Consider the following 24,543-nt stretch of genomic DNA (forward strand, 5'->3'; position numbering starts at 1 on the left):
AAAAAAAAACATATGTAAAAAGTTTTATTTTAGAAGGTTAGCTTAAACTAATCTGTTTAAATAGTTTCCTCATTGACACATTCCAATAAAGATCTTTCATTTTGATTAATATTTTGATACATTTCATACTAAACAATAAAACACAACCAATAGCCTACATGATAGTTTACTTTTGACAGTAGATCAATTTATAAGAAAACATTGGCCAAGTATTTCTCCTTTTTTATTATTTTACATTTTTACACGTAATATGTCACTCGTGAATTATATGGTATCTGCTGCTTTTAAAAGTCATAAGACTTTCTAGCAACTACTGTCAGTTCTGACTATACAAGAATAATCAGTTGGTAGAATGGAAAGAAAATTTATACTAAATAGGAGGGGATTAATGGCCCAGATGTTGTCTCTGATTGGTCAGATGTTTATAACTATCATAATTTACATCTCTTCTCTTTCCCCCAGTTCAAGGTTTAAGCCTATAGTCCCACTAAAATACATGTTTGAGATGTTTTAACTGAAAGCAACTTACAATGACACAGATCTTAAAATATGTCAGTGCTATTGTTTTGTCTCAAGATGCACACCAGTAATGTTTTTCTTTTCTTTCTAAGGCACATTTATAAAAGCTAGTTAAATGCCATAATTAAACTAAGGCCTAATCCTGACTTAATCTAACCCCTGTCTGTGAAACCAGGCTTTATTTTTTATTTATTTAAAGGGTTAGTTCCCTCAAAAATGAAAATTCTGTCATCATTTACTCATCATCATGTCTTTCCAAACCCGTAAGACTTTCGTTCATTTTCAGAACAAAAATTAAGATCTTTTTGAGGAAATCTGAGAGCTTTCTGTCCCTCCATTGACAGTATGCAACAACCACTTTGATGCTTCAAAAAGTTCATAAAGAGATCGGAAAAATAATCCACATGAATTGAGTGGTTTTGTACACATTTTCTGTAGAGACTCAATCACTTTAGATGAGGAACAGATTTAATTTAGGCTTTTATTCACATATTAACAATGATCAACAAACATAAACAGAAGCTCAACCGAACATGATTGACGCTTGACAAACCTCATTGGTTCTTGAAGAAGCTCAAACAACAGAGAATGAACCTAATTGGTTCTCACGTGTCAAACAAACTGTTTAACAAACCCTTTTACCACAACTGGAGTTGTTGAATTTTTACATGTGAATAAAAGTCTAAATTAAATCTGTTCATCATAGCCTATAAAGCAATCGTGCCTCTTCATAAAATGCTGTTTTACGACATGAGGGTCAATTAATGACAGAATTTTCATTTTTGGGTGAACTATCCCTTTAAGTTCATCGTCGTTATAATTCAGGTGGCTTTCGCGTGATTCGTGTTACTTTTCTCTGCGCTGAACCAAGATTGACGAATCACAGGCGTTTTGGATTACCGTTTGCCTTTAGAGAAATTTGGGGGGGGGTAAGTTGAAGTGTGTGATTTATTGATCTTAAAAATTTTTTAAACAACCTATTTAAAATGATTACATATTTTAACAAACTAATTTCTGCACCAGAAATAAATCAAACAAAACGTCTGAAGCGGCTCAATGCATTCAGTCTCTCAGTCTGAGCCACCGCGCGCCCCCTGCAGGAATAAATCGTGTGAGTCTCATAGGAAACCGAGCCGCGGCCCCGTGGATCACCTGACCACCTCTCAGTCACGTCACAGACACAGAGCGCCATTAGACTGATGGCAGATCTTCAACAGGAGTGAATCAGTGTTTAACAGTGGAATCAGTGCGAAGACTTCATGCGAAGCGCAGATCGGTGGCTCTTTGTGTGCGTTACTGTCATCTGTGGATCTATATGGCTGCTGTGATCGGCTAGTGGGGCTCGAATCAGGCTTTGTTTTTGCGTCCGGGAGAGAGAGAGAGTTTGGGCATGGCGGCGGCTGGAGGGAAGACGTACTCGTTCAAGGTGGTGCTTCTGGGGGAGGGTTGCGTCGGCAAAACATCGCTGGTGCTGCGATACTGTGAGAACAAATTCAACGACAAACACATCACCACCCTTCAGGTGAGCGAGTCTGCTGAACGAACGTTACTCGACGTTATTATATGTGTGAGCCAGCTGTAATATATCGAAAATATTGTGTGTTTACTTGTTGTAATAAACGATTTGTTAGCTTATTAAGTTGCTTTGCTCGTTTTTGTTTTCCCTATAGTAGTAGATGGTGGGCCTAGATTGTGATAGATTAGCCTATATAGCACGATAATAAGATTATATATGCAATTCGAATAAAAATGGTGTATATAATCATATTCTGTGTATAATATCTATATATTTAACATGAGATGTCAAGCAGTGGCCTGTAGTGCCACGCGATAAGCTTTCATTTGTAATCCAAACACCGTTTGACTAGTTAGTTCTTGTATAATTATGTTTACTGTTTTTCATGCTACCACTTGAAATTATTGTTCTTTAAAAAAATCCGTTGGGCATTTAAACCTAAATCTTTATGTGGTCACTAATTTATGCCCAAGTTTTTCATCAACTAGCCTAACGTTACCTGTATATATTCAGTTAGAGGAAACTGCTGCTCTTCCTGTTCTTTTTTTTCATAAGAACCAAAACATGTTCAGTTCATTTGTGATGTTTGTGTGCACATATTTAGTTATGATGGAAATGGGTAGTGACAGAATTATGACAGAAAGATTAGAACAGATGTTGTGTATTTTCAGTTGTGAAATATTATTGCATTTTAAAATAACTGCTTTTTATTTGTAAATATCTTAAACTGTAATTTATTCCTATGATCAAAGCTGAAATTTCAGCATCATTATTCCAGTCTTCAGTGTCACATGATCCTTCAGAAATCATTCTGTATGATTTGATACTCAACTTATTATTATCAATGTTGAAAACCGGTTTAATATTTTTGTGGAAACCCTGATGATACTTTTTTTCGGGATTTTTTTTTATGAATAGAAAGTCCTAAAAAACACAATTTATTTGAAATAGAATTTTATGTGACAGTGAAAAAAATACTGGCACTTTTGACTAATCGAATGTGTCCTTGCTGAATAAAAGTATATGTATAGGCTATTTATATATATATATATATATATATATATATATATATATATATATATATATATATATATATATATATATATATTTATGAAGACCTCCGATGCAAAAGCCTCTACACATAGAAGGCTATACATTCATCAAATACTTTAACTTCAAACTCACTAAATCCCAGCCTCAGCCCATTCAGAAATGGTGGTAAAATTAAAAAAAAACTTTAGATGGACTTAGAGGCTTTTGCATCTGAAGTCTTCATATATATACATACATATATACAGTAGTCAACATTTGAAGTGGATCAAAAAAGTTCATCAAAGTTGCCCTAAGACAAGAACCGGTAGGCTATTGTTCAAAATTCATGTATAACTTCGAAAGGTTTTGATCCACTTCAAATGTTGACTACTGTATATTTTGTCAATACAAACAAATAGCCTAATAAATCTTACTGACCCCAAACTTTTGTGTGTAGTTTAAAACATTTTTTTTATACCTTAAGTAGTCAAAACCAGTCCATACACCAGTCAAGAGTCTAAATAATTATTATACTTGTATTATTATACAAGATTAATATTTTCCACATTTTGAAATAACATAAAGGGAAGAATGATGTATTGATTATATAGCCTATTTGATTTTTCAATACTGTCCCCCTTTGTCCTTATAACAATTAAGACGTCTTTTATCAGTTATCAAAGGGTGTGTATATCTTATGCCTTATGTAACTATAAATCTATGTATATTTACAGGGTTAGTTCACTCAAAAACATGTTCATCATTTAACCACTCTCATGTTGTTCCAAACCTGTATGATCTTCTTTTCTTTTTTTTCTGTGGGAAAAAGGGTATTTTTATGTTTTATTTTAAACTGCATTGGTTAGCATAATCCTTTAAAACTCAACATTAAATATAATGAAAGGCCATCAAAGATTTTTATCACTGTGGCTGAGTTTAGAATGAGGATGGATTTGTAATAATTCATCCATGTTACTGTGTAACAAACTATAAAGCATACAGGAAAGTCTGCTGTGGCCTTTATGTAACACTGTGAAATCTGCTACATGTTGTCAATAATCCATTATAATGATTGTATGGATTATAATCATTCCTCTTTGACCAAGCTTTTTTTCTTCTTCAGCCGAACCCCTTAGACGTAAAAAATTGTCTTACTAGCCCTGAGTGAGAATTTAAGTTAATATTTCATTGAATGCTAAGCAGACCAGGACTAAATGGGTTTTTTTTTTGTTCCGGACCAAACTAATCTTGAAGCAAACCGAACTAAGTGTGAACACCCTTAGGGGCCGATCACACCTGACGCGTTTTTGGCAGTGAGAGGCGCCTATTTTCAATTGGTTTCCTATGGCAGCGAGTGTTCTGCGCGCTGTTTATGCGCCTCCTGCGCCTCCCGTTTTTGAAGTTGAAAAAAAAAGCAACTCCGAGCGGAAAAAGCGCCCGACGTCATCGCGCTTTTTTCCACTGTCCAATCGAATGAATGGAGAGGTGGGCCTTCCGTTGTAATGATGAAAGCTACAGTTGCTTGAACGCCCGGAGAGTGCGATGATGGAGGATGAACTTGTGGTGCTCTCGCGGGTTCTCAGGAGCTTAACGACTTCACGAACCGTAACTACCACAATGTTAACAGAAAGTAAATAAAGTTAATAAAAGGCAGATTTGACGTTTACTTGACTGACAGGACAGCTGTTTCAGTGGTTGCCTAGCAACATAAAAAAACGCAGCGCACTGCTCGTTCTGTGTGATGGTAAGGGCTGTGTGTCTCGCGTTTTCGAACCTGAAAAACGCGTTAGGTGTGATCGGGGCCTAAATCAGGCATTCTTGAACATTAGGTGTCTGAACTACTTTGTTTAAATGTCTTCCAATTACTGTAGAAGTTAGTGGCACGTCAAGTGAAATTCATAAGTTTGAAATGAAATAAAATTAAATGAGGCATTTATACAGGGCTTTCCTATGTACTACTGTACAACCAAAGCGCTTTACAATCATGTCAGTGGATCTCTTCTCAACCACCACCAGTGTGCATCTACTTGGATGATGCAACGACAGCCACAGTCAAACAACACCAGTGCGCTCACCACACACCAGCTATAGAGAGAGAAAGAGTGATAGAGCCATTCAAAGCATGGGGATTATTATTAGGAGGCCATGATTGATTTGATTTGGAATTTTACCAGGACACCGGAGTTACACCCCTACTCTTTAAGAGAAGTGCCATGGGATTTTTAACGACCACAGAGAGTCAGGTCCTTGGTTTAACATCTCATCCGAAGGACGGGGCTTTTTGACAGTATAGTGTCCCCTTCACTATCCTGGGGCATTAGGACCCACACAGACCACAGGGTGAGTGCCCCCTGCTGGCCTCACTAACACTTTTTTTTCCCAGGAGGTCTCCCATCCAGGTACTGACCAGGCTCAGTCCTGCTTAGCTTCAGTGGGAAACCAGTCCTGGCCTACAGGGTGATATGGCTGCTGGCATGCTGAAATGTAAATCGACTTCAATCTTCTGAATTAATACAAATTTATGCATTTATGTCTTTGTTTGCAGGCATCGTTCCTTACAAAGAAGCTCAACATCACAGGAAAGAGAGTCAATCTGGCTATATGGGTGAGTCACACACATTCCTCACTGTGGTTGTAGCATTTGTGTAGCAGTTGATCTTGAATAAAAAGATTAAGCAAAGTCTTGTTTTGGAATGAAGGTAGTGATCCCTGTATAAATGCCTGTGAGATGTCTGTGAGAATGAACAGCTCGTACTCAATAGTTGGTGAGATGCAGTCTTAAAGTAGCGTTCACAAACACCAATGAGGAAAATGTAGGTTTTTTTTCTAGATATTATTTTGTTTTTGTGCTGATAAAAGTGGGCGTTACCAGAATGGAGCCCAGTGATTCGAGGGGATGTCAGCTGTAACGGAAAGATGTTTCAGAAGCGTAGCATGTTTGTTGAAATATATTTTGCGTCCTGATGAAAGATGACTTTCTTCACAATAACACCAGTAATGTGTTCAAAATGTAACTCCATGAGCCAAACACAATAACTCTCATCTCGTCATAGTCAGGTTTGCACTTTACTTCCAAGTTTCTGACAAGAATTTTCCAGTCAGTTGCGTATCGAACACAAGATGCCTGCATGAGCATTGCAAAAAGTAGTTAAAATGCATAATTCAGTCATGAAACTCTTCACAGTAGCTAATTGGTTCTTCTAAGTGGACAACCACTAGGTTTCTGTTCTTGAATATGTTTACTTTGGTCTCAGGATACGGCTGGTCAGGAGCGTTTTCATGCCCTTGGACCGATCTACTACAGAGATTCCAATGGCGCCATATTGGTGTACGACGTCACGGATGAGGACTCGTTTCAGAAGGTGAATGCTTACATTAAATGATCAGAAACTAATGAGGTGGGACGATACACTTATCTCACGAGAAGGCTATACATGAGAATGAGGCCAGACGATATTTTAACACTATTTTAAGAAATCTTCAATGTCAAAATATGTGACTGAAAGTCACAAAATGCAAAACAATGCAGGTGCACTTTGAAATGTTTTCACTAATCTTGGGCTCTCACGATTATTTTGTCATTCGAATAAACGGTCGATTATTTTTAGGGATGCACCGAATATTCGGCCACCGAAAATATTCGGCCGAAAATGGCCCAAAAGTGCGTTTTCGGCCGAAAGACTTTTATCACCGAAACAATACGGCCGAAATGTTGTGATGACGCAAACAGCAGATACCGCGACCTGCACGTGCTTGTCTGAAGCAACATATCTGCGGTGTGGACGTATTTCAATATATCTGAGAGTGACCCACGGACAGCGATTTTTAAAACACAGACGTCCCAAGTCTTCCGGAAGTTCCGGGAGTCTCCCGCGTATTGATAGCGGCTCCCTGATGCCCGCAAATTAGTTTAAATCTCCCGGAATCGCGAGCGAGCATGAGCGCGCATATAGCGCGCGTGCGCGGCAGAGAGAGGGAGCGAGAGACCTTGCGTGTGTGTGCAGAGCAGCCGTCATTTATCAGAGGTGTGTGTGTTTACCTTAGCCGTTTATGGTTTTTGCAACTCACGTCCATGAGCATATAGCTGCAGATATTATTATGGGCTATGGCAGTATTGACCTAAATGCACTTTGTTTTTATGAGAGAACATTTCATTTTTAAACCTTTCTGCAGGCCAGTAGGCTTTACATTATTATTTAATGTACACGAGTGGGGTCAAGTTAAACATTTAATTTTATACTTTGCAATGTGCTAAATAAATATTTGCATAAAATTTAAATTGATTTATTCTTTGAAACTTTAATATTAATTTATGCAATGCCTTGATTATAGTAAAGTTAGTACACAGTCATAGCCATAAATGCAATGGTACTAATAATTGGCATAATTTATTTCGGGGTTTCAGTTTTCGGCCTTAGTTTCCTCTTTTTCGGTTTTCGGTTTCGGCCAAGAATTTTCATTTCGGTGCATCCCTAATTATTTTGATTGAGTAATCGGATAATATTTTTTGTGGTAATAAAAATAGACCTAAGTGAACAATAGCCTTTAAAAGGATTTAAAATACATATAAAATAACGAGGCAATAATAATGTTAACGAATATAACTCCAGGTCTACCTTCTGAGTATGACATAATGCAAGCACTGGAAAATGTTTTTGCCACAAACTCAACTCTGCTGAAATAGCGAGACCGCTTTCACCTCGATGAGAAATATCATCACGTTTTAATATTGCAAAATCTCGTAACACTCTCGTCACTCCCCTAGAATATAATAATGACTATGAAAGCCAACGATTAATGTATTACATCAGTTCTCAAGTTTTTTACTATTCTTCAAGACACAGTATTTTACTGGGTGATATTATATTATTGGGTTCTAGTTTGTAGATTAATATGGTAAATGGTTTTTTTAATGATTTGTTCTTGCTGTAACCCTAACTCTTGTTTTCTTGATAGGTGAAGAATTGGGTAAAAGAATTGAGGAAAATGTTGGGGAATGAGATCTGTTTATGTATAGTAGGTGAGTAACATTGGGGTGATTTTGGTGGGAAATCTGGCAAATGGGTTTAAAGATGTTACAGGGTTCCCTAGTCATGGAAGATATGAGAGATTTTTAAAATGGTGATTGCCTGGGAAACTAGAAATGGATAAAATCTTAAGATCATGGGAATATCCAATTTTTCCAGTTGTGCTCAGCTCTAAAACATATCATCAGCTATTTTTATCGCTCTCTGTGAGCAGAAACTCAAAAATGATTTACTCGAAATCCTTAAACTGGAGAAGTCATGGGAATTCTTTGGTCTTAAAGAGTGGGAACGATGATGGTAAATGTGTTATTATTGATAGTAGAAAAGCATTATCTTATTAGACTGAATATTAAATAAAGATGCAATGAATGGTTATGTCTGAAACTTTCCATAATCACGACTTTATATGCATTATACAATTTTGATGTAATATTTCTTATTTGCTGTGAACATATACTTTCTTTTTTTAGGCAATAAAATTGACCTGGACAAAGAGCGACATGTTTCAGTGGAGGAAGCAGAGGGGTATGTACATCTCTCATGTCTGTAAGGTGTTTTTACTGCAGATAATGTGTTTTTTATTGAATCAGGATGTTTTTAGTATGCCTTGTGGATATTAGATTATGTGAAGGAAACCTTGGATGCGAAGGACAGAAGTCAGTCTGTCTATCAACTTAAAAAAAAATTCTATAGCTTTATTTTTATTTCAATCTAAACTTCAATTTGGCTCTAACTTTCAGCTATCAGCAGTGTTGGTTAATAAGTTATCGGATTTGGCTTGTAAATGGCCGTATGCTTCAAAGTGGCCTGAAACACTGTCATCATATAAAGCATTATATAAAGTCTTTATGCCTAAAGACATATTCATATATTTTGGTTTTGTATATGTTACAAAAGTACACATACAGTTTTATATAGTCATAGTCTGTAGTAATATCTCTTAGATTAACATTGTATAATACACTATTTGAGTGAGGATGTATGACGTTCACATGCACTAAAAGACTGGTCACATGATTAAGACTGGTCACATGAGAAGATGAGTCTACACAAGATGTACTGAATGGAGCAGTAGATTGTGCTCTTCTGTGTTACTTTTCAAAATAGGTTTTATTCAGCGGAACAAAATTTACCTTAGAAATATGGGAATATCTTTGCTTAAACTGCTCTTATCCTGAACCTTCATTCTCAATCAGTGTTTTTGTCCTGGTTTCCAGTAAAAAGATCTAAACATCCTTAAAACAAGACACATTTATTTGAGAAGCAAATTTCACTGATATCTGTCAGTATTAGGGACATTTTATCACGAAATTAAATGCTTACAGCTAGGGCTGCACGATAATGGTTATACGCGATTATTTCGCAAAATATTATAATCGCAATTTCTAATCAATTAATCTCATTTGAGAAAATCCAGAGAAGTTTACACACACACAAAATGCACTTATTGTATAATATTAACTTTCAATGCAATAAAGGTTCTGGCAGTCATGACCCGAATCCAAAACAATTCTTGATCTACTTTTTTTTCTTATTAATTAATCTTATTAATAAATCTTAAAATATTTTTTTATTTAATTACATATGTAATTATTAGTACTTTTTAAAATAATTACATATAAAAAAAATAAAAAAACACAAGCTAAGCTAGTAATAAAAAAAATAAAAAATAAAACATTACAAGCAATAAACAAAGAGTGCTTTCAGTATTTAAGGGTATCTAAATGTTTTCCATTCAAGAGCAGTGAGTGATTTTTTTTCTCTTTCTCAGCTTTACTGTTGTTTGATTTACTGATGACATCATAGACAGCGGGAGATCTAATAAGCTGCATTCACTTTATGAAAGATTACTTTACGGAAGGTTCGAGTGGTGTGTGTGTGTGTGTGTGTGTGTGAGAGGAACTGGAAGCAAGCAGAATACGGGTGTATCTAAAGCACATGTACATGCATCGCACATCTGCGGTTCAAATCTAAGCTCAGAATCAATTCTGTATTTCCCTGAATCGATTCCAGAATCGTTGAAGAGAGAATTGCGATGCATTTTTATTTTATTTTTTACCCCTAATTAATTCCAGTAATGTTACATTACATAATATACACTTTTTATTGTAGACTAGTTGTATAATTGTTTCTTTAATTCGAGCAGAATTTCACAATGGACATCAGTGAACTCCAACATGCATATTTGTCAGTGTTGTCAGATCATCAAGCGCTTTTTTGCATCCCAGAGAGAGCTTCTGTCTGCGCATTGGTTGCCAAATTGACCCGATTAAGTAAAACATTCAGTGGAAAATGTATCCTTTTAAGATAAAAGCTCCATTTAGGGGATTTAAGGTTTTGGCATCTGGAAACCCCGAAGCAAGATAGTGGAGGTGTATTACTAGTGCAAGATAACGTAAATATAGAAAAAAAAAGGTTTTAGGATAAATAAACAGCAGGCCAATATCACAACGATTTTTTTCTTTTTACATTATAATTATCATGATTAAAATACGATTAACCATGCAGGCCTACTTCCAGCGCCTTTACGTGCTTTCTGAGAAATTATTCTTTTGTTAATTTTTTTTTTTGTCCTTTTCCAGATATGCAGAGTCAGTGGGTGCAAAACACTATCACACATCAGCCAAATTAAACAAAGGCATTGAGGAGCTGTTTCTGGACCTGTGTAAACGTATGTTACTTTTAGATGCTGTGTATTCTGTCAGTCTGTCTGTTTCCCTTATCGGGGCCTGAATTTTATTTCAGAAGGAGGGGGTGGGGATGGAGGTGTTTGAGTTTAATTTGAGGTGAAGCAGAATTATCATCTCACCTAAATGTTTGATCACTCAGTGTTTTTGTGTTTTTACAATTGATGCAATTATATGCTGAATCCTATTGTTAGGAAGATACTTGCAGACATTTGAAAGGAAGTTTGTTTTCAAACTTAAAATCAATTTATTTTTAAGATGACCTTTTTCGAACTCTTAATTTAGTTTTTTGGGTCTACTAGGATAGGTTTTCATGCTTTAATGAAAAAACAACAACAACAAAAAAACAGAAAAACATTATTTTTCAAATCTTTGACGTTGTTGCAGCACCTCTCTTCCCAGTCTGTCAGTAACGCTCTGTTTAGTTCTGATCTCTATTAAGCCCCTCCTTCTGAAAAGCACAATGTGCTCTGATTGGTCTGCTGGATCAGTGTGTGGTGATTGGTCAAACACTTGAAGTGTGTTTTGGAAATGTCACGCCATAACTCTGCCAGACCTTGTCCCTTTTTTTTTTTGCTTATGCCTTGGGGCGAGAATTATTTAAATGAGGAATATTGAGATGTGTTCGTTCCTGGAAGACTACAATCAAGGCGTTTCAGGGAACAGTTCTTACTAATAAAGAGAGTAACTCCCGTTGGAGTCCATCAACCTTTTTCATGCTAAAACGTCAACATTAAACACTAAAGTGGAAAATGTAAAAAAGTATAATCTTTAACCAAAAATTAAACAAAAATTAAGTGTAGTCAGTTTAGACTGTAATGTTCACCAAGCATAGAGCTTGGCGGAATGACCAGAAATCTGTATCACGGTATTTATTAAGATTTTGGCGATTTCGCTGTATATCACAGTATTTATTTTTTCTATTTAAACGTGTATGAAAACTTGTGTGATATTCGTTAAAAATAATTCTGAAAGTGGACCATGTTTTTTGGTTCACAGTGTTAATGTTTTACACACTTCAGATGCATGTTGTGCAACCAGGTGATCGTCTGTCAAATTAAAGAGTTCTGTCAGTGCGCGTCCTGTGTAAATTTGATGCTTCGTGAACCCTGGGGCTCAACTCTTCATTAGACGACACATTACTTAGTTCTCTTCGGTTCCTATAGAATATAGGAATTATTGTGAAGCTTGGCACTGTGTTTTTTTTACACTCCAGCAGCTCATGATCCAGCGTTTTCATTACCCTTCAAATTGCGCAAATTACAAATTGAAAATACGCCCAATGGAAATACGTCAATTTCGCAAAAACTCCCATATGCCGCAAAAAAAATGTTTACGCTCGCATGTGGTGGTTTTTCAGGCAATTCGAAAAAGGAAAATTTTGCAAAAATGATAATGGAAAGCGTTTTTCCACATTTACAGGCCATCTGGCGTACGTAAAAGTCGATCATTTTACTGAATACTGGATTCTAAAGGACAAGGAAATGCCACAATTTATTAAGACCTTGAAGCAGACAGGAGGGAGAAACGCCTCATACGTGGCACTCTCAAGTATAAGGGGCTTTCCTTGCCATGAATGCTTGGATAACACACCTACATCTTCGATTACAAATAATGGCTAGTGCATTAGCTGCGATATACGTAAACCTACCAACATACCAAAAAAATGTTTTAGTCGCCGTCATTTTGCAATCGTTTTTTATCGACATTCATAAAATATCGCAAAAGTTTTGCACAAATCTGTAACGCGGCTATTGTCTCAGAACGGCTTTGTTCAAATTAAATGCTGCTCCACACGAACTTCAAACTCTTGAGTTTGGGTTGGTTATAACGTGGATTTTGGAACTCAACATGCGCCAAAAATCTTCCCAAACCTTAATGAGAAACGCTTCTAGTGCTTGTTTGTAGGACTGTACAATTTGGCCAAATTTTTTTTAATAATTAGTTTACTACCTTGAGTTTTTTTTTTATATATTGCAATTGCGGTTTTATCAGAAAAAGGGATAATCCACCCAAAAATTAACTCAACTTTATGCTTTCCCAGAGTATATGACAAGACTTAGTATACATTTATAGATGTATATTATGGCGGCCTTCCATACAACCTCAGTGGATGAATCAATGTCTTCTGAAGCAAAACGATTGGTGTGTATAAGAAAAATACTAACTTTTTTTTTTACTATAAACAATCATTCACAACGCGAAAAGTGGCGGTCCCGTGTGCTTTCATGTTACTTTTCACGCAAACTTCAACACTCTACAACGTCGTCAAACTTTTTAAGTCACTCTTCAAAACATGAAGACATTGAGTCATCCACTTGCAATATATTTATTTGTCTATTTTATAGATTATTACTTATCTGTCTTTAATTTGTGATGTTTTCGCCGGCATCTGTAGGGATGATGGAGACAGCTCAGGCGGAGGAGAGGTCAAGGGGGAACGGCGCGAGTCACACAAGCACAGCCCGGAGAGGCGTACAGATCGTTGATGACGAGCCGCAGACTGGCATACCCGCCGGAGGCTGTTGTACATCCGCCTAAACACACTTACACACTTTTACCATACCTGGGACTGATAACGGCCTCTCTCGCCCTCCTCTGTGTAAGAACTGCCACTTCCCACAGCTACACTTATCTGCGACCGCTCTACAGCTCTGTCAAGTCATTGCTTTAACAGTTTATTCCTTATTGAAACGGTTGATTTATAACTCCACCCTTTTTCTGGCAGACTTAAGGGGTGAAAAGATGCGAGACTGACCTGTTCTGATGATTCACTTAGGCAAGTTATTACAAATAGGTAGCAAACTATAACAACGCCCAATCTTATGAAACACATGCACTGATACACTTCCCTAACAATCTGATGTTGGCTCTTCTTTTTTTTTTTTTGGCAAGGTGTTGTGCATGTAGAATCTTTAAAATCCTTGTTAGATTTTACGTCTAAGAAAAAAAAGAAAAGATATTCTTTATTATTTAATAACTTATTTACAATTTCATCAAACATCTACATGTCCAAAGACCTTTGTACTTGTCATTCTTATACGGTCTCATCCTCCTGTCTTTCATATCTTCTGTATCTTTCTTAAAAATGCAACATTAAAGTCCATCTAGAACATTTAAACTCCTTGTAGATTTTGTCTTTTCTCTTCAACTTGCCTATTTACTAAATTTAAAAAAAAAAAAAAAAAAAAATTGTTTGCTTGCTAAATTCTTTATAGGGAAAACTATCCAATACTGTGTACTTTACTTTTTCAAGCTATCAAATGCAGTCAGAAAAGTGTACAGATATTCAATATTATTGTATGAATGTAAAATGAATAACGGCTGTGGTAACTTTTTTTTTTTTTTATTGTTTTTAATTGTTGCTTTTACTATGTTAATTTTTTTTTTTTTCAAGATCTGAACATTTGGACAGTTTTTGGAACTACTAATAGTTTCCACAATCACATCACCTGTAAACACTGAGGTGCAGCTGTGAGCCTTCTGTGCCTTTAAATAAAAGTGTCTAGATTGACCCACCTATTGTCTCCTAGCATATATTATTAGTAAAAACTTGTTTACTTAATTTTGAGGAGGTCTGCAAATTATTTGTTTAGTTTTACAGTTGCATGATGAAATGTTGGTTAAGCGTTGTAACTGTTTCTATGACTGGTGGAAGACCACTAGAGGGCATAAATGAGTGGAATACCTTCATGTCCTTCTGCTTGTGAAGAACCCTAAATAGTAGCTTTCGCCTTGTGACCTTAATGATGTGTCTCAATAAATGCCTGCCTACAAATCAACAATCAACTTTCTTAGAAGTCTTTTCATTGACCTGAGTGACTGGAGACTGGCTGTCTTCAGCCAGTCAGAGAACCACGGTTATATGCGTAACCAATATATTCTGTTTCCTTGGCTTCTGACCGCCAGAGAGCATGACTGAGTGGAAGATGAATAACAAATCTTTCACGAGGGTCTGCGATGTGCATCACCCATATATTTATCACTAAAGGGCCATTCTGAACCTGCACAGAATTAGTACACCACCAATCATTCAAGACATGCACAAACAATTTATTGAACAAAAGCATACACAAGGTTATTGAACTTTCATTAGAAAAATCTTACAAAGTACAAAGCTCTTGAATGGTACAAAGATCTTGAAAAGCTCACAAGTGTGTTTGGTTGCCCAGTTGTGGTTGTGGTGTGGAAGCCACATTAAGTCTTATTTGGATGGGATTAGTTTAACATGAAGAGGTGGGATCAAGTAATTATTACCAGAGCTTCTCAGTGATTTTAGTCCCGTCCGAATGTGCCATCTCAGTATTCATTAAAGACAATGTCAGTAAAGATTACAGTGACTTTTACCTTCTGTAAAAGTTAATAGACCCGCTGTAAATATGTACGTAAATATTCCATAATTTCCTGTTTATAAGTAGTTTTCCGCAGTTTTTCAAGTATGGAGGCGCTTGAAAAAGCATTCAGTTGCGTTCTAGGCGCTGGGACAAGTCTGTGGCAAAACTCAAGTGTTTTCCACACACCATTCAGATCAGAAAGAAGATCGAAAGCACTTGATAGAGGTACAAAACTTATTTTAGCGTTAGGTAAGTGCCTATTACCAACATAATCCAATCTGAATTTAATTAATATATCGTTCGACCGGACTTAAAGGAACCGTATGTAAGATTGTGGCCAAAACTGGTACTGCAATCACTTTCAAATTACTGTAGAGCGGTCTATTTTTTTGTGTTCTGATTTAAAAAGTGATTTACTGTTGAAAACAACTTTCGGTTCCAGATAATTGATATGCTGGGACCGAAGCTTTCTTCCCCATGTTCCCATCTTGCTCCCCTTTCTTTCCCATGTTCCCTGTCTGACCAAGTTAGTGTAGAATAATAAAATTTCATCAGCATGCGCTAGTGGTATAAACAAATAGAGCGAGATGAATCGCACTCTGGCAATTGTGGTTTTTATGTGTGCTGAAAAAGGAGGAAGCAAAAGAGGAGAATATGGACGAGGTCATGGCTTGGGAAAAGAGGACAACTTGGCATGCCAAGTGCAAATGAGGCTTGAGGTAAGTAGTTTTAAGTTTTAGCACCATGTCACGTTGATCAATAGGCCATTTCGTGTTTCTTTTCTATTGGCTTGTCAGTAGACGTAGATCATAGCAGCAAACACTGTGAGATGATCATGCTACATTTCTGACACTGTCAGAAAATTATCGCAGGCTATCCTTGGTCGCAAGACTGTGACAACTGCCGTCTTTGAACCTCTCTCACTGTACGATGTAGGGCCACCGTTTTTTAGGAGCCACGGCCACAGAAATTGCCACGATTGGCCATCTTTCGTCTGGGACAGGCCAAAATCATACAACCTGTACCAGGCATAACATGATCACTGACGTCACTAGGTGGTTTTATCTCCTCTATTGCATCTTTTCTGAATAGGGTTTGATCTTTATTGAGATCATTTTGAGCTTGTTTTAACTGTAGAATACATCCCAGTGTTTGAGGGTGGCTGGTGACAAAATTGTAGTCTTTAGATGTGCAAAAGTGCATTTAAAACTAATTGATTTTTCATTGAATGGCAACAAATATTTTGCAAGCATATATGGGAGAGAGAGCAGGGCTCTATGTGATCTTTTGGGTTGCATTCGAAACTGGCACTGCAATGGAAATACAGTACACCCCACCAGGGCAAATAACTAGAAGCCTTAAATTAAACAAAATGAAATTGAAACATTAAATGAAACTGCTCTGAACAGCTGGTCCAAATACCTGACCAGGAATCAGAATAAGTATCCCTGCAAGGTTCAGATAAGGATGATTGCACTATACAAACTTTGCGCCGCGCCTGAACCAACCACCCCATGGCTTTGACCTGCTCTTGAACCCACCGATTGCAGAGCTACATTAACCAGATCGGTAGCTGCAGAGCCTGATGTTTGGCATTAGTCGGCAATAATATGGGCAAGTGTATTAACAGTCTTGTGGACCCAGACAGTCCATTGAATTATATACATTATATACATATTAAGCTATCCATGCGTCTAGATTCCTTATTCAGACATCTTGTCTTAATGCTTCTCCGGAGGCCACAATTACTGCTGGCTCAACTAGGGACATTGGTCTATTGGCCTATTGGTCCCAGTTCCTCCATTGCCGACAGCAGATGCAAAACACTTCATTAAAGGCACACTATGCAGTTTACGTTTTTCTCAAACAGCGACCCCTGGAGTCGCTGTGGAGTACTGCCCTCTTCTGACCGCGCTTTCTTCGTCGACTCTGCCATGATTCATGTCTGAAATGCGTGCTAGTGTTTTCCATAGAGGCTGCTTCATATGTTGTTGATGTATGTGACGTCGTGCCGTAAGGCAAGTTGTGATTCTCGCGAGATTTGTCGGGGCGCCACCTCTCAAACTTGCATTGCTGGCTTTGCTATCTGGATGATTCTCCCTACTATGAGTTTGTTTACCATCGAAATGATGTCAAAGCTGTCATATTAAGGTACAAATCTTGCATGGTGTGCCTTTAAAACACAACATTGAAATTGAAGAATTTGAAATTATCTCAATCACACATTCTGGCTTCAACTGCTAAATCTATTCTGCGATGCCTCAGGTCTTTCTATTAATCAGAGCAGGACTGAAATTAAAGCGGTTAATACTTTGGATATTACTGATATATAGGGGTTAGCAAGGAACAACCTAATGCTGGGCTAGTTGTAACAGACATAAGCTGCACCCGAAATCGAATACTTCCCTACTATACATACAGTATGTGAAAAACAGTACACCAACAGAGTAGTATGTCAGAATATATAGATTTCTGGGAGGAAAAGGCGAAAAATACCCAGATGAGCAGCTTCTAACAGCGAGATTCTGAAGTGCACATTCAATAGACACTTTGCTCTGTCCCAAATGGCACCCTAAACACTTGTGGTCTTCCTACAAGTCCGCACTTTCGTGACGTAAATTCGCTTTGACTGTCGGGAAGAAGTCTGGGAGATGAGTTGTGAATGGCAATGAAGCAACGCAACTGATGCTGGTAGGTCATGTGATAGTAACAACATTGCTGATGTAGTACGTCCGAATTTCATTCATACTACCCATATTCATACAGTCAGTAAGTTCGAATTCAAATGTAGTACCTACTTAGACAGTATGTGATTTGGGATGCACAGGTGGTTTAAATGTTAATGTTAACAATGAGACCTTATTGTAAAGTGTTAACTGATACTTCTTTAATGCTTAGCTAACTAGCAGAAGACACTAGCCAGTTTTAAATCAGTTGTGCGGAAATACTGAGATACAATCTGCTTTTATTTGTATTTTTTATAATTATTCTATGAGATTAGATATGTTATTCACATGACTAACATTTATGAATTTTATTGAGAAACAGGTGAAAAAAGACTGAGTCAATGTTCAATGTTCAGAAATTTAAAGCATTCTGGCTCATCTATTTGTGTCCTGTTCTGCATGGAGGGAGGAAGATGTGCTGTGTTCAGCTCTGTGTGTTTTTTTTTTATGAAAAACCTTTAAATACATTAGCTACAATATTTATAATTTAATTAAGGCCTATTTGGACAGAGATTTATCCTGAAAGGAATTTTGCCTTTGCCTGTTCTCATTTTTTAAGTTTAAATGGGTATAGCCTATGTTTAATAAATATACAATATGATTACATAGGCATTTTTTTCCTGTATAGATTTCATTATTTAACAAACATGTACACTCATTCATAAATTATATTTATACACGTACAAATTCATAATTTCAAATGTAGCTTAATGTTTTTTTTTATTTTTTTTTATTAGGCTATGTCTATGATCTTCGTTACTTGATTTATATTTGATAAACCTTTTTTTAATCAAATAATATCAAATAATTACTAATAGAATTATTTTATTTAAATAAGCACTAAAATGTTATATTGATATAATAACTTATTTGCCTGGCTAAAAGCGGCATCCACCTCCGACTTCCGGTCGCCGCTTATTAGCGGCAGCTGACGTCAGCTGCCAGTGCAACTACTTCCTTCTGCCAGCTGCCGATTTTTCGCTGAACTCTGTTAGGTTGTGGGTTGTGCCCCACTCTCCCTAACTATCAACAATTGATTTAAAATGAACTGGATAAAGCAATATTTAGCTTAAAATGATTTATGTGGTTTTATATACCCAATTTGATTCTTGATGATGATGACAATGGCGTGTAACCATAGGGCGTGTAACATTATACGCTCTGTACCCGAATAACTTGAAACAGGAACTTTACATAGACGTTGAAATAAAAAAAGGCTACACACTGCAGGGGAAATTATTATTCTATTATTATTTATTTATTTATTATTAAAAATCATTATTATAGATGTATTTCTTGCTAACTCTCATTCATTTATATTACAATAAAATAATTAAAAGAATAAAATACAAGAAAAAGTTAATTGTTTACAAATCACATATAAACTTGGTAGAATTCACTAGCTTTTCAAAGTATTTCATTGCTTATTTTTATTTATCCTATTAAGAATACAATTTTTACAAAGTATATCTGCGTTTACGAATATAAGACGGCTCGTTCTCATTATACCTTTACCATGCGATTTGTTTTTCCCTGAGACATTTGTCCTCTCTCGGCTGCCGTGGGACACGTCACAATGGAGGCCATGGGACGTCATTACTGTGGCCTCTGGTCGTCATCATCCTATGCGTCTGGTAACAACACAGCACTGTGCTACATTTCTAAACGTAATTCACTATTGATAACGCGCTATTAAGTGAACGGGATTCTCTATGTTTTGCTTATCTTCAGCGTTGTGTAGATTTATTCCGATGTTTATGAAGATCACAGCGCGGACTGCAGCACAGCAGCGGTTACTGGTGCGAATCTGAGATGGTCTTCCTGAAATAAGAGGATGGATGGAAGTGAGAAGATTGAATCTGATGATGTGGTGATTGTCGTGGAGAACGAAGCGGAGAGTAAGCGTGATGATGAAGACCAGGGTAGTGTGAGGATGATGATGATGACGGCTCTGATGGACGTGTGTCCCGTGTGTAAGCTCAGCTTCAGCAGCAGAGAACCGAAGCTTCTGCCCTGCCTGCACTCCTTCTGTAAGAGATGTTTACCAGCTCACAACACACCTGCCAGCACAGCCGGCAACGCCAACCAGTGTAAGAGTTTGCTTTCATTATTACTCGTTCACAAAATTCATCTTAAGATGGCTGTGACAGAAGAACCGAAGCTGCTGTAAAAGTTCAGGCTAGAACAAAGAACATTCGATGTTTACAAAATGGTAGAAGCATGGCACTAAACACCATGGGTTCGATTCCCAGGGAATGCATGACTGATCAAAAATGTGCTTTGAATGCACTGTAAAGCTCTTCGCATAAGGTTGTCTGTCAAATGCATGAAGGTGATGTGAATATACAAAAAGGACTAAAGTATATAGGGTAAAATGACCCACCCCACTTATTTTTTTTTCGTAAAATTTTGTCATTTCATTAGAATGTCAACATTTGGAAGATCTAGTCAGTCGAAACCATTTTAAGATTAAGTGATCTCATTTTGTGTCTCTGGAAAATAGTGATCTGTGACATTGTATCATGTTGATTTGTGTGTGTGTGTGTGTCTTTTAATGAGGGGTTTGTGGACACATTCATATATTTTTAGATTTGTGGAGTAAAAAAAATTTAGTTTTTATTTTTAAGTTAAAAGATGAAGACCTTGGGGATAAGAAGGCCCTGAGTGACATGCTGCTATTCCTTTCAAATTGAATACTTATGATTCATCATGGGTAGGATTGATTGGGTATCTTTAACGATTCCAATAAGGTCAAATTAAACTTAGATATCATTCACATTTATTTTAAATAATGCTGAATACCATGAACAAAAATTAACAGGCTAAAGAATGCTTACACAAGCAACTTTTACCTATGGTTTAAAAATACCATAGATTAACAAAAACAGCTAGCCTAACTAATTTAATTTTCAAGCATTATTAAAGACAAATAAACACTGTAATTATAAAAGAACAAATAAATTAGCAATCACACAAATAAATACAACTGACCAAATATACGATTGAAGTAAACAGTGTTTTAAGATTTTTAGGTACAGAAACTGTAATCAAATGTAAAATAACACTACGCTTTATAAATAAAATATACATTACAAAGTTACAAAAGTTATTCAGAGAAACGTTAGAGTTATAATGTTCAGGAACAGTGTTTAAAATAAATTTTAACCACTCGTCAGTCTTTGGAAGGTCAAACAAATTAGTTTTGGAAACGTGGAAAAAACAGTTGTCTCTTTGACTGCGACAACACTCGATTATAATGGGATTTTGGCAATATTGCGATTAAACTTTACCTCATGTAAACACAATACTTCGATAAAACTAATGCAATTAAGCTCATAATCAGAGTAACCATATTTGCATTAACCTTTGGGGCGTACGCCAATTTTAATCGCAATAAACAGGCTTGTAAACGCCTTAATCGCATTATTACCACTATTACATGAATTGAATGTACACTGTGTGCGGATGTATGTACGGCCGGACGCTTCATGAATGAACTCCATGACATTATTCTATAGTTTTCTCTTCTCCAAATCGCTAAACTCTGTCAACTCAACTTGCTGCGTAGTCACTGTTCCGTATCTTTATCGAGGCGGTCCGAAGAACAGAGTAGGCCAATCAAAACAGACTGGGCCATCTGACCAATCAGAGTAAAGTAGACCAAATCACAACAGATTGGGCCGTCTGACCAATCAGAGAAAAGTTGACCAATCACAACAGACTGGGCCATCTGACCAATCAGAGCAGAGTAGACCAATTACAACAGACTGGGCCGTCTGACCAATCAGAGTAAAGTAGACCAAATCACAACAGATTGGGCCGTCTGACCAATCAGAGCAGAGTAGACCAATCACAACAGACGGGCCATCTGACCAATCAGAGTAAAGTAGACCAAATCACAACAGATTGGGCCGTCTGACCAATCAGAGAAAAGTAAACCAATCACAACAGACGGGCCATCTGACCAATCAGAGTAAAGTAGACCAAATCACAACAGATTGGGCCGTCTGACCAATCAGAGAAAAGTAAACCAATCACAACAGACGGGCCATCTGACCAATCAGAGTAAAGTAGACCAAATCACAACAGGGCTGCGTTCAGCCCCGGCAAAACGTTGCACAACGTTTTTTAAATAGAAACGGTGATGCGTTGAACACACTGTTCTGATGATGCAAGAGTTGCAACTATGGCAGCTGAGAAGGCTCATTCTTTGTGTTCTTTGTGAAGAATTTTCTGAGCCTGATGAAGTCGGTATAAATATGTGTTTAATACTACAAAATATGCTCCATGTTACAGTTACTGCACTTGCCGCCCAGAACAAAAGAGAACATCCCAATCGAGTGAAGGGATTGCTGAAACTGAAATGGAAGCACACATCTTACCTAATTCAGACTAAAACACATGTATTTAGCCTCACATACTGACTTTATTTGTAGGTCATACTGTTTTAATACCCTATATTTTCTTTCTCATTTTTAGGAAAAGCACTTAATTACCATTGTTTATTTCTATACCAAATGTCATACACTTGCAATGAAGCTAAAAATATAAACAACTACATCATTATGTTGATATCCTATATTTTTACAATAAAACTTACGACAAACATGTCTTCTAATATCCTCAGTTGTTGCGTATACCGAGCTGCATCGAACACATTTGTAAATTACTTTCCTTGAACCCATTGTGCAAGTTCACTTTAACACCGCATGCTTTATATACATGTTGCTGCTGATTGGACTGCAGTTCTGACACACCCACCAAACAAGAGAAAACGTATCTCAAACCCCGTTGCACACCGGTGCACGCCGTTTCCAGGAAACATGACGTTCAACCCGGAAACCGTAGCAAAACGTTGCGCACCGTTTTGAACTTGAACATGCCCCAGATTGGGCCATCTGACCAATCAGAGCAGAGTAGACCAATCACAACAGACTGGTCCGTCTGACCAATCAGAGCAGAGTAGTCTCGCTGAAAGGAGGGGTTTAGAGAGACTGAATCGTAGAGAAAAAACTTTTCTGAAAGGGGTGAAATTTGTTTGTTTTTTTACATAAAGTTAGTTCTTTAATCGATCCAAATAATCACACAGGTTTCTATAATTAATCGTGATTAACCACACCTACAGTAACAATCATAGATATATGGTCATTAAATCTCTGAGTTAATGAGGAAACAGCACAAGACTTTTAATTTGTTGATATTATAAATATTTGTTTAATGGCATATATTTACCAAGTAGCCTACTATGAATTAAGGCCAGTGATACCAATATTGATAATGATGGCTCAAATAAATGGATTTTATTTTATTATTTAATAATATCTCCTCTTTTGTATCTTGTGACATGCTGGTGAATATGTTTTCATGCTCTCCTCTCTTGTGTTACATCAGTGAACATGATCCGCTGTCCAGTCTGTCAGCAGGAGTGTATGGATGTTGAGGTCTTGGATAACTTCTTTGTCAAGGATTCTGTGGAAGTGCCGAGCAGCACGATGGAAAAGAGCTGTCAGGTGTGTGTGTTTTTACGCCTGTCAATGTTTATAACACCACAGTGCCATAATGCTCCTTAAAATCACAATACTGATGCTGCATAATGCTTTTTAAAGCATTCAAGGCTGGTTGTGAAGAAATTAATGTGTATGTTTATTCATTCAAGTGGCATTGGCTTTGACATTGGCTCTTTTGCTCTCAGCTCTGCGTGAGTTGCGACGATAACACTGAGGCCAGCGGTTTCTGCGTGGAGTGTGTGGAGTTTCTGTGCGTCACCTGCATCGATGCTCATCAGCGTGTGAAGTTCACCAGAGATCACACGGTCCGGCAGATAACGGAAATGTCCTCAGGTTTGACCCTAAACATTTGTAATTGATATCAGCCTGTGAGACCTGAGTTAGGGTTAGTAACATTTAGACATTTTAAGTCCACTGTAAAAAATTTACATTTTAATGGTGAAAGTCTGTAAAAATGCTACAGTAAAAACCTGTTAATTTAAGTTACCTTATAAGATATTTTCTTAAAGGATTAGTTCACATCAGAATTTAAATTTCCTGATAATTTACTCCCACGTCATCCAAGATATTCATGACTTTCTTCAGTCGAAAAAAGAAATGAAGGTTTTTGAGGAAAACATTCCAGGATTTTTCTCCATATAGTGGACTTGAACGGGAACCAACGGGTTGAAGGTCCAAATTGTTTCAATGCAGCTTCAAAGACTCACGATCCCAGCCGAGGAATAAGGGTCTTATGTAGCCAAACGATCTGTCATTTTCTAAAATAAATAAATGTTTATATAGTTTTTAACCACAAATGCTCGTCTTGCACTAGCTCTGCGATGCGCCACACATTACGTATTCATGTTGGAAGGTCACGCATGTTTCGGTTAAAAAAATTTAGGGTAGGGCGAAAAACTCCATCTCGTTTTCTCCTCCAACTTTAAAATCGTACAACTTTTATTTTAATTAAATTTTTTTGTAAATGGCGTTTGACTTTGTCTTTGCAAGTTCGCTTTGTAAAAACTTGGTCGGTACGTCCGCATATGTCACGCGTGACTTTTCAACATGATTATGTAAAGTGTGGCGCATCACAGCTAGTGCAAGACAAGCATTTATGGTTAAAAAGTATAGAAATATATATATATATATATATATATATATATTTTTTTTATTTTTTTTATTTTTTTTATGACCGATCTTTTAGCTATAAGAC

The 24,543-nt window shown here is 36.9% G+C and overlaps 2 protein-coding genes across 2 annotated transcripts in view; both read left to right on the forward strand.

The window, feature by feature from the left end:
• Positions 1–1,680: 1,680 nt before the first annotated feature.
• On the forward strand, positions 1,681–14,301 carry rab21 (RAB21, member RAS oncogene family). The gene is made up of 7 exons (XM_082166319.1): positions 1,681–2,041; positions 5,613–5,672; positions 6,322–6,429; positions 8,024–8,087; positions 8,565–8,619; positions 10,677–10,765; positions 13,180–14,301. The coding sequence occupies exons 1-7, from the start codon at positions 1,910–1,912 to the stop codon at positions 13,320–13,322; spliced, it is 651 nt and encodes a 216-aa protein (XP_082022445.1). The 5' UTR covers positions 1,681–1,909; the 3' UTR covers positions 13,323–14,301.
• Positions 14,302–19,408: 5,107 nt separating this feature from the next.
• trim24 (tripartite motif containing 24) overlaps positions 19,409–24,543 on the forward strand; it is a 30,997-nt gene continuing 25,862 nt past the window's right edge. Inside the window, exons 1-3 of the mRNA XM_082166316.1 lie at positions 19,409–19,931; positions 23,233–23,351; positions 23,534–23,681. Of these exons, the coding sequence (XP_082022442.1) occupies positions 19,676–19,931; positions 23,233–23,351; positions 23,534–23,681 (523 nt within the window). The 5' untranslated portion in view covers positions 19,409–19,675. The remainder of the gene's footprint in view (positions 19,932–23,232; positions 23,352–23,533; positions 23,682–24,543) is intronic.

The sequence above is a fragment of the Leuciscus leuciscus genome (assembly GCF_965113295.1).
Source record: "Leuciscus leuciscus genome assembly, chromosome: 4".
Lineage (NCBI taxonomy): Eukaryota > Metazoa > Chordata > Actinopteri > Cypriniformes > Leuciscidae > Leuciscus > Leuciscus leuciscus.

Coding starts and splice junctions, on each gene's coding strand:
- rab21 (XM_082166319.1), top strand. CDS start 1,910: ATGGCGGCGGCTGGAGGGAAGACGTACTCGTTCAAGGTGGTGCTTCTG. Junction 6,430..8,023: donor ATGAGGACTCGTTTCAGAAG/GTGAATGCTTAC, acceptor TTTTCTTGATAG/GTGAAGAATTGGGTAAAAGA. Junction 8,088..8,564: donor GATCTGTTTATGTATAGTAG/GTGAGTAACATT, acceptor TTCTTTTTTTAG/GCAATAAAATTGACCTGGAC.